Source organism: Rhipicephalus sanguineus, chromosome 7, assembly GCF_013339695.2.
Source record: "Rhipicephalus sanguineus isolate Rsan-2018 chromosome 7, BIME_Rsan_1.4, whole genome shotgun sequence".
In the NCBI taxonomy this organism is placed as follows: Eukaryota; Metazoa; Arthropoda; class Arachnida; order Ixodida; family Ixodidae; genus Rhipicephalus; species Rhipicephalus sanguineus.
Window position 1 is genome coordinate 147,030,990 of NC_051182.1, and position 11,113 is coordinate 147,042,102.

An 11,113-nucleotide genomic window follows, 5' to 3' on the forward strand; every position below is an offset into this window, starting at 1 on the left:
TAATAGCGGGGGTAGTCAAGAATGTTTAGGAAACTAAATGGGTAAAATGAAAGTTTGCCAGCGCTTTCATTCATACCACACGTGACGGCTTTAAACTTATAGATTAAATACGATTCTCGAAGCTCTCTTTCGTGGTGGGAACGGAAACCAGATTGAAGGATTGTAGCTGTAATATTATCAAATGAGTGGCCCGGAATGTGCACGTGTTTTGATAGCGGAAGGTTAGGAATGGTGGCAGCATGACACTTGTGGTTGTTGAACCGATATCTGAAGCGCGTTTCGGTTTGTCCAATGTACTGTAATTTGCAGACGGAACATTCGAGCAAATAGATGCAATTGTAAGTGTCACACGTAAAATTTCCTTTAATTTTATAGAAGAAATCAGAAGCAGTGCTTTTAGCAATGTGTGACGTCGTCATATGCGCGCAAACCTTGCATCGTGGTTTTTTGCAAGGTTGGCAACCGACATTATCGGGAACCCTTGTTTTAGATGAAGTTAGGATGTCATGCAGATTGCGAGACCGTCTGAAGACTACCCGAGGTGGCAATGGAAAGATTACTTTAAGATGGGCACTCTGCGCTAGTATGTTGAAATGTTTTTTGAGTATTGAGGAAACGTTTGGCACCGATGCTGAGTGTGTTAGAACTAAATTACTTTGTGCCTGAACGGATGGTTGCTTTTTAGCGCTGAACAAATCCTTGCGATTCAGCGCATCGGCTCTTCTGACGGCATCCTCAACAATGCGGGGTGGGTATTGCTGCTGAATCAAAGATTCACGGAGTTGTACGCAGTTTGCATAAAAGTCTGACTGCTCAGAGCAAATTCTCTTAAAGCGGAGCGCCTGACTGTACGGTATACTGGTTTTCCAATGTTTTACATGCGAACTTTTAAAGTGAAGATAACGGTGCCTGTCTGTAGGTTTCCTGTAAAGCCTAGTGGTTAGTTTGTTGTCAGAGATGCAAACTGTGACGTCCAGAAAGTTAACGGTAGAACGAGAGTAATCATGCGAAAACGAAATAGATTGGTGAACAGTGTTGAAATCAGCTATAAAAGATAAAAGTTCATTTTCACCATGGGGCCAGATCAAAAAGATGTCATCTATAAATCGCTTATAATAAAGAGGCTTTAACGCGCGATTTCTTAAAAAGTCATTTTCCAGAACAGACATGAAAAGGCTAGCGTAATTAGGTCCAATGCGAGTGCCATTGATGTTCCACTTACTTGAAGGTAGTGGGAGCCATCAAATTCAAAATTATTAAGCTGTAAGATTAATTTCAATAAGGTAGCTAATGTATCACTTCCAATGGGCTTTTCATCAGACAGTTCTTCGTACGCTTGAATTACTGCCTTGATGCCATCGCTATGGGGTATATTGGTATACAGTGAAACCACATCTAATGTCACGAGCACGGAATTGTCTGGTATCACGAGTTCATCAATGTCCAACAAAAAATGATTTGTGTCTTTAAGATAGGACGAGAATTTACATGGAAGGCTACTGATTATTACATCAACGTAGCGGGAAAGTTGCTCCGTGACAGTGCCAATGCCCGAAACAATGGGGCGTCCAGGACAGTTTTCTTTATGTATTTTGGGCAGCAAGTAGAACCTGCCAGGGACGGGACTGAGCGGGACGAGGGAGCGTACTGCCTTGTCGCCTAATTGATTATCTTTTACGAGATCGTTGACGGTATCTTGGACAACTGCTTTAAACTCTTCAGTGGGATCATAGTCTAAGTGCTTATAAAAAATCGGATTGTTAAGCTGTCTATGGGCTTCGCTTATATAATCCGTTTTATTCATAATAACAACGGCACCACCTTTGTCGGCTGGCTTTATCACGATATCACTGCGTTTAGCCAGTGATGAAATAGCTTTCCTTTCCTCAAATGAAATGTTTGATTTAAACGGTTTTTTGCTTTTCGTAGGCTTTAAGCACGTCGCGTTGGACTGCTTCAATATACATGTCTAGATATTTATCACGTTGGGCCGGAGGGGTCCAACGGTTATTGGTAAACACAACTGGCTGCATGTCGCTAGTGGACGGACGGTCATGGAAATATTCTCGTAGGCGCATGTTACGTGAAAAATTCTCTAAATCCTTAGCCAATTGAAAATCGTCATATCCACCAGTTGCAGGACAAAAAGTGAGGCCCCGTGACAAGACGCGGAGTTCGTCCCTGTTTAGACTTACATGCGAAAGGTTCACTACGTTGGTGGACGGCGGCGTGCTATTATCTAGCTCAGGAAGCGGGTTTGTCGGGACCGCCGTTATTACCTGTTTTGGGAACAACGAGCGGTCCACGCCGTCACGGAGCAACTTTTTACACTTCTTGTCGTAAATTTCACTTAGCTTTTCACTTTATACCTTTCTAATTCGGCAATTTCATGCACACTGAGGTCAGCACTCGCGTACAGTTGTCGTTCCGTGTTTAGAGAGTCTTTACAGCATGCTGGTAATGGTTTCTGAACAGTACGGGTAAGATCTAAAGAGGCTTTGTTAAGGATTCATGCCATTGAGCGATATTTTTAGCGGAACATATGGCTTGTGGCTGCTTTTACAGAAATACAAGTCCCCTAGGTGCAACACGAGCGCTAAATATGCACTGAGGGTTGAAGCATGCAGTTCGTTTCGAATGCGCTTTTCCACGGTTTTTCTCAACTTTAAGAATGCATGGGAAGTATTCGCCTTTCTGGCAAAAGGCTCACTAGTCAGTTCGTCACTTTGTTTTTCTGTCTCCGAGTCTTTCGGGGACTGGTCCGCGTAGCGCTTTGCGTTTGCTGGTTGGGGCGGTCTAGGTCGTAGTCTGGTTCCTAGTGGACGCTGATCGGGCAGAGGGCCTGGTTGATTGGTTGGCGGGCTGGTTGAGGACACGGCAGCGGAAGCCAGCTGTTGCACGGAAGGGTTCAAGTCCGTTGTACCTTGCACGGGAGCAGGGAGGCTAAGGTGGTGGGTCGGTTGGTTCGATGACAGTTGAGTGACTGGCGCAAGCGGCGCTGGTGGTGAACGTCGTGGTGCGGTTGCAATTAGGGCAGGGAATTCACTGAGACTAGGAAAGTTTGGGCCATTGAGCGGCTGGCTTGCTGACTGCCGAGAGCGCATTGGCTCTATCGGCAGGCAAGGAGCCGTGTCTTTCCAAAATGAAGAAAAGGCATTCTTTCTTCCAAAACACAGTCTCTGGAGATGCGTAGCCATTAACGCGACGCCCTCGAAGCTAGGATGGATGCCATCAGCAGCGAGAACGCGAGCGGAAGGCAACCATTCAAAACCATGGTCGATGAAATACACGAAACTGGAACGCCGGCAGAAGTTTTGCAGTAGGCTATTGAAAGTGCAGGCCTCACGATTGCAGTGACGAACAAGTCCATCATTTCGCTGGCCATAATGACGATTAGTAGCTCTCGGCAGGACCAGGCTGGCGTACACACGAGTGATACCTGGTCGTTCCTTGCTATGATGTGAAGCAGGTCACGGTAGTTTTCGAAGGTTACACGTCCGGTAGAAGAGGTCAAGTCGTTGGTACCCACATTGAGGATGAGGGTCGTAGTTGACGATGGCACGAAGTCTAAGAGCACACGCGCGTCAGTTATGCGGGCTCCAGACTGCCAAACAAAAGCTGGAGTAGCGGTGCGGTTAGGGTCGAAGTGGTGGAAGAGGTATTTGACTTGGGAGTCGCCCAATACCGTAGTATAAATTGGGGTTGACGGATACCTCCAGTTGATATTTTTCCTCGTGCTGTTGCCGGGATCCATAGTAAATGAAAACAATAAAATGCTAACAAAGGACCCGGAAGTAAAAGTTGAAAAAAATCAAGCACGTAGGAAAAATTGTTCAGTAAAGGACTGACGTTTCGGCCGCGGGACCGGCCTTCGTCGGAGTGATGCGAACATGCGACGGTACCGCAATATAAAATGCGCAGTGACGTATCATAGCGCTGTTATTGGCTGACAAGCGGTTGTTAAAAGCACGTGGGGAAACGGTGCGCGTGATAGGACAAGAAAAAACGAGAATACACGCGTACGTACTTGCGCAAGACAAAACGAATAAAAGAGTAAAAAATGATTAACAATGAGTAAAACATGATGAAGCCACATAACGCGTGAGTCACCGGCACAAACATTAATAGCACGTCATAGGTACAACTGCGAGCAAGTTATCGATGAACATAAACGCGGGTGTAACATCTTGTCATGATCCGACAAAGCTCAAACAGGGAACTAATCTATCTGCGTGAAAGCATAGCGGCAATAATAGCGGGGGTAGTCAAGAATGTTTAGGAAACTAAATGGGTAAAAATGAAAGTTTGCCAGCGCTTTCATTCATACCACACGTGACGGCTTTAAACTTATAGATTAAATACGATTCTCGAAGCTCTCTTTCGTGGTGGGAACGGAAACCAGATTGAAGGATTGTAGCTGTAATATTATCAAATGAGTGGCCGGAATGTGCACGTGTTTGATAGCGGAAGGTTAGGAATGGTGGCAGCATGACACTTGTGGTTGTTGAACCGATATCTGAAGCGCGTTTCGGTTTGTCCAATGTACTGTAATTTGCAGACGGAACATTCGAGCAAATAGATGCAATTGTAAGTGTCACACGTAAAATTTCCTTTAATTTTATAGAAGAAATCAGAAGCAGTGCTTTTAGCAATGTGTGACGTCGTCATATGCGCGCAAACCTTGCATCGTGGTTTTTTGCAAGGTTGGCAACCGACATTATCGGGAACCCTTGTTTTAGATGAAGTTAGGATGTCATGCAGATTGCGAGACCGTCTGAAGACTACCCGAGGTGGCAATGGAAAGATTACTTTAAGATGGGCACTCTGCGCTAGTATGTTGAAATGTTTTTTGAGTATTGAGGAAACGTTTGGCACCGATGCTGAGTGTGTTAGAACTAAATTACTTTGTGCCTGAACGGATGGTTGCTTTTTAGCGCTGAACAAATCCTTGCGATTCAGCGCATCGGCTCTTCTGACGGCATCCTCAACAATGCGGGGTGGGTATTGCTGCTGAATCAAAGATTCACGGAGTTGTACGCAGTTTGCATAAAAGTCTGACTGCTCAGAGCAAATTCTCTTAAAGCGGAGCGCCTGACTGTACGGTATACTGGTTTTCCAATGTTTTACATGCGAACTTTTAAAGTGAAGATAACGGTGCCTGTCTGTAGGTTTCCTGTAAAGCCTAGTGGTTAGTTTGTTGTCAGAGATGCAAACTGTGACGTCCAGAAAGTTAACGGTAGAACGAGAGTAATCATGCGAAAACGAAATAGATTGGTGAACAGTGTTGAAATCAGCTATAAAAGATAAAAGTTCATTTTCACCATGGGGCCAGATCAAAAAGATGTCATCTATAAATCGCTTATAATAAAGAGGCTTTAACGCGCGATTTCTTAAAAGTCATTTTCCAGAACAGACATGAAAAGGCTAGCGTAATTAGGTCCAATGCGAGTGCCCATTGATGTTCCACTTACTTGAAGGTAGTGGGAGCCATCAAATTCAAAATTATTAAGCTGTAAGATTAATTTCAATAAGGTAGCTAATGTATCACTTCCAATGGGCTTTTCATCAGACAGTTCTTCGTACGCTTGAATTACTGCCTTGATGCCATCGCTATGGGGTATATTGGTATACAGTGAAACCACATCTAATGTCACGAGCACGGAATTGTCTGGTATCACGAGTTCATCAATGTCCAACAAAAAATGATTTGTGTCTTTAAGATAGGACGAGAATTTACATGGAAGGCTACTGATTATTACATCAACGTAGCGGGAAAGTTGCTCCGTGACAGTGCCAATGCCCGAAACAATGGGGCGTCCAGGACAGTTTTCTTTATGTATTTTGGGCAGCAAGTAGAACCTGCCTCACCACCTTCTGGAAGGGAACTTCCTCACCACCTTCTGCAGCTCTTTGTGATGGCTGCACTCGTCCTCTCGCTTGGTTGTACCGCCCCCCCCCCCCTTTTTTTTTCTCTTTTTTGTTCTTTCTTTGCAGCTACCTTGAACTCTGACATGGCAGACCCGAACGTGTTTGCAAACTCTCTTGAAATGTGGCAAGGGCTTTACTCCTCTGCTTTCGAGTTTCTCTCTTTCCAGGCATCAATTACCAACAGCAACAGACACGCCGCCGCTGGACATGACGTCATCACTAACCCCATAAAACTAACACGCCAGGGATGACAAGGCGCCTTTGACAAAGATAGGTCCCCTATCGAAACGTCGGCCAGCCTGATCTGAGGCACTTTCTCCTGTTTTGAAATCTATAATTTTAATTTGCTAGAAGACAAAGTCCTTCCGCATTTTCTAGACCCCACTCGAGATTCTCCCTGTTTGACAGAAAAGAAAAATATATATGCTGACGCCTGCATGCATATCCTGCAGAAATAGCAAAAATATTCCTGAAAAGGAATTCAATTACAATAATAAGTAGATTTAACTTTTTTAAAAATTTCTATAAAAGCAGCCACCTATACAGTTTTTTGTGCAAGATAAAGCCCCTCGATGTATCCTTGGTCGGGTAAAGCGACAGTGCATGCACACGGTTGAGGAGCTTCAGCACCAGCTAGAAGCAAAAAAAAATAATAATAATAAAAGAGTTAAGGCAGCTTCGTACAAATGGTGCCAAGCCTGAAGGGAGTGCGGAGCTGGGCAGCCTTCTTTGTTTCTCTTCGGTTTTCTCTTTCTTTCTTTTCCTCTTGTTCCGTTTGTTTCTTTCTTTTTTATCTCTTTATTTGTATTTGTTTCTTCCTCTCTCGTTATCTATTTCTTTCTTGCTCTTTTTATTTTTCTTCCTATTTTTCCCCTTTCTTTCTCTCTCTTTCTATTTGTCACTTGCTTCCTTTTTTTTTCTATTTTATGCGTGGTTTTGCCTGCGTTACGCCAAGCGACGACAGCATACGATGACAGCATACAACAGGCCGGTAGAGGGGGCAGGTGAAAGTTATCTTCGAACCAAGTTTCTCGCGCCTCTGCAGATTGGAGAGGTTGCAAATTCAATCAACACGCTTGTTCTTTGCTTCTTTATTATAAAACACAGTACAGTATCAAATTATTACAGACATTTGATCGCACATGGCTCAGCGGGCATTCATCAGCACGCCACTCAAATCGGAAAGGCACAAGTAAGTTAACAAGAACACTATTCCAGCCAGCACCTGTTCACAAACAGCATGACGGTTTAAAGCACGTAAAAAATTTACTAAAAGCATCTTACAATCGGCTAATGAACAACGCACAGTTATGTTACGAAATGAAGTCTAACATGCCGTAATTACTCAAGAACTAAGCCGACAATGAAGTCCTGAAAAGGGCATATAATTGTACAAACAAACAAAGAAATATTCACACGTCGTACGCCCCATTTAGGTACTACACTAACCAAAGATGTACGAGCGAAACTTTGTCCTACAATGAGAACACACAGCGACGATTCCGTGGTAAGCTGCATAATCAGATATGGGGCATACTCGCTAGGTTGCATACCACAGCATTGTTTACGGAAATTTCAAGGTTGATATTACGACCGCCACAGAAAAATGCCAGTCACAGTCGTGATGCTCCAAGTCAAATAAACCCCTACAGTTTGAGAGCGAACACACGAGAATAATGAGCTGAAGCAGCGTGAAGCAACGCGAAAATCTAGCGGGGACTATCCAGCAACAAATTCGGGTACTCAATTCGCTTGACGGCTGGAGAGGGTTGCCACGTGGGCTTCTTGGTGAATCATTTGAACCACTTTGATGCAGCGCGAAAGGACACACGAACACGAGAGGACACACACGCGCCGTGTCCTTTCGCGCTACATCAAAGTTGTTGAAATGACGGTCGGAAGCTCGCGAAAGCAAACTGTCGGTCAAACCCCAACCTCGCTACATTCAGCCAGATACTTGTAACGCCGGCACAGCGCGTTTTGCTACAGGATGCCGGCACTATGCCACGCGACTACAGCCGGTCAATGAGGAGACACTGCTGGCCAAGTTCCGCTCCCGTAAACCTGCCGAATGCCAGGACAATATCGACTACATTTACATCACCACTGCTACGGCTTACACGCACAGTGAAATCGAAACTGCTTTGAAAGCTATCTGGCTCAATATAACCCAATGAGAAGAAAAATGACGCTTTCGTAGGCAACTCTTGTCGCAAAACTTCCAAAACATCACCCCGAGCAGAAGTCGTCAGTAAATGTTACATGCACACAGAAAGCTGCGCAGTCCTGCCGAGAAAAAACACCGAAGATACGTCGACGTTTCGTAAAAAACAAAACAAAAAAGAACACAAGATTCCGCGCTTACTTTTGATCCAAGATGTGGCCCATGTTCAGATACTGCCGTATGTGCAACCAGCAGTCACGAGTGAGATCGACGAACTGCATCTGACCGTCGTCGCGCCTGTGGCAACTCACCGTGTCCTTGACGACCCCTGCGAGGCACATGAAGTCATCCAATTCAGTGAAGCTTGTCAGGCTGGCTTTGATTCGCGACAAGGCCTCGTCTTCGTCGATCGAATCGAGTTCTTGAATCTTTTCCACAAGTCCGGGGTTGAACTGCATTAGCTCGGCAGCTGTAGCGCAGTACTTGTACCTCGTTCCCATGACGAAGTGCGCCGCCCGCGTCACCAGCGAGTTGTTGCGACGCACGACGTCGTTGATGGGGTACCAGCCGCCGCAGAGTCGCTCGTACCAGCTAGTGCTCATGTCGAGGAGCATGTAGTTGCTTGAGATGTCCGGTGACAGCGTTTCGATAAGCCAGGTGGTCGCATGGATGTTGCTCGGGTAAAAGGACAGTCGGCATAGCGTATGGCTAGACTGTAACGTCTCCACCAGAATCCGAGTCTCGCCATCGGTGATGTAGAAGCCCGTAAGTGACAGACTGCGTATGCTCTTGTTGTTGGACAGCGCTTGAAGCAGCGCCAATTCGGAGTCGTCGACGGAACGCTGAGTTCCGAAGAACAACTCCAGCCGCAGCTCTCTAAGCACCCTCGTGTCGGTGACGTACTGCGCAATCAAGGAGCTCACGTTGCCGTTGAACGTCAGCCCAGTCATCTCGATACACAGGGACTTCACGTGACTGCACTTCGGCAACAGACACAGTGCGATTTGCAGCGGCTCGACTTCATCGCCGGTGCCCCGGTATAGTCTGATGCGGGACAGTGCCTTGCACTCCGGGAGTGCCACAGCGGTGTCCCCCAAGACGCGGTGCTCGCCGACGAAGAAACGCTCCGCAACTCCCGTGTCCCGAAGTGCACGGCATATCTGGGCCACATTGTTTTTCATGAATGCCGGGACATTGATCTTCTTCAAGGACGTGTTACACGCGAGAGCCTGGAAGAAGGCACTGCAATCTTCCGGCTTCATCCACGACAGGTCCATGGTCAGCTCCTCCAACGTATTGTTTTCGGCGAGTACCGACAACCACAAAGAGTTCAGGCTTGATTCGCTAGAAAATACAGGCATATAGATGTTCATGCAGCGGTCGTAATTGACCAGGTGGAACTTTCTTAGGCCCCGGTTTCGACTGAGCATATCTGTGAGAATTTTCATGTTCAGCATATCTAGTGAAATTCCGATCAGGCACAGATCGGAGAGGTGGTTGTTGTACAGTAGCGCCCCGAAGACCGGACGAAGATCGCTGAAGCTGAAGCGAGTGCATGACGTAATTGTTAGGCTGCGCAGAGTCTGGTTGCACCTCAAGTAGTCGGAGAAAATGTCGCCACACTGGGACGAGACGGCGTTGAGAAGACTCATGCGGAGCGACAGCGCCGAGATTGTTACGTTCTGTCTGAGTCCTTGGAGGACGACGACCGCGTGCTCGCCCTCAATTCCCAGGTCGGGCATGGTGAGTGCCGTCAGTGACCGTGTGCTAGGCAGGAACTCGGAGAGACCATCGAGAAATCTGCGACCGAAAACTACGTGGCTGAACTCAAGCTCTTGCAGTCGGTTCAGATGCGGAAGCGCTGCTATGAAGCTCTGCAAAGAGTTCATATTCGTGTACAGTCGGCACAACTTGAGCTTTCTAAGGGTCGGGCTGTTGCGCAAAGCGTCGCATATGAGTTCGTGGTGACCACTGAATATGTGGCCATTCAGGTGCACTGAAACGATGCAGCGGTGATGCGATAGCAATTGGCACAGTATAGTTGCGGCCTCCTTCTTTTCCAATACACTCGGTTGAATGCCCGCGTGACGCACTTCTACGAGAGACAGTTCGCCCGGAGCACATTCCCTCAGTTGGAGTCCCACCTGCCAGAAGAACGGGTTCCACTGGGAAAGGTCTGCGAAGACATTGCACAGACGACCCTCGCTGCTCGTGCATGGAGTCTGGTAGTTTAGAAGTGACATTTCTGCAAGAGCGTGTCTGCCGAAGAGTCAGCTCGTTTCACCTTGACAACCACTGCAAGCCCCTGAAGACGCACGCTCATATGGGGGACTGCTTCCCTCGTCCACGGACAAGACAGCCTCACAATGACACCAACGGCGCTACACGTGACACCGCCAGGGAAGCAATAGACAGCGCAGCACAGTAGCGCCCAGGCGAACTCCGATTCATGTGGTCACATTTTAGCAGTGGTGAGAGGGAGGGAGAGAGAGAATAGGGGTTGAGGAAAAGAAAGGGCTTCCTGCTTTTGAGCAGGCGATTGTGCATGTTCTGCGCATGCGCAGCTTGGCAGAGGCGAGCGTTTTTGAACCAGTGCGAGTATTGGCATTCCTCCTTGCAATATGCCGTCGCGACGGTCTCCTTCTTCCCCTTCGGTTTCCTCGCGGGAGATACACCTCCTCACAGAGGTGCCCCCTGCTAAACTGTGTCGACGGCGTCTGCTTTAGCAGGCCTGTAGGAATGCTTTCGTTCGCAGACCGGTCCTCTGGCTCAAAGTGTGTCCCCCATCCCATTCTCAGTCAACGTCTTTACCAACCACTAAAGTCTTTTTTTTTTTCAAAGTTGCTGAAGGCATGGCCCGCCTCATATTGTTGTTGCCCTTCACGTAGTGACCGGGAGGGGGAGCGGGTTTAAAAAGGGAGGAGCGGTGGAGCGCACTAAACGGCGCTTGGAAAGATGGAGAATCTTATCTCTTCAGAAGGTCGCGAAGTGAACAACCCCCCCCCCCCTCTTTTTTTTTTT

The 11,113-nt window shown here is 47.0% G+C and overlaps 1 protein-coding gene across 1 annotated transcript; it reads right to left on the reverse strand.

The window, feature by feature from the left end:
• Positions 1-7,773: 7,773 nt before the first annotated feature.
• Positions 7,774-10,335, reverse strand: LOC119399127 (uncharacterized). Its single transcript, XM_037665942.1, has one exon. The coding sequence runs from the start codon at positions 10,333-10,335 to the stop codon at positions 8,290-8,292; it is 2,046 nt and encodes a 681-aa protein (XP_037521870.1). The 3' UTR covers positions 7,774-8,289.
• Between the last annotated feature and the right edge of the window lie 778 nt (positions 10,336-11,113).

Coding starts and splice junctions, on each gene's coding strand:
- LOC119399127 (XM_037665942.1), bottom strand. CDS start 10,335: ATGTCACTTCTAAACTACCAGACTCCATGCACGAGCAGCGAGGGTCGT.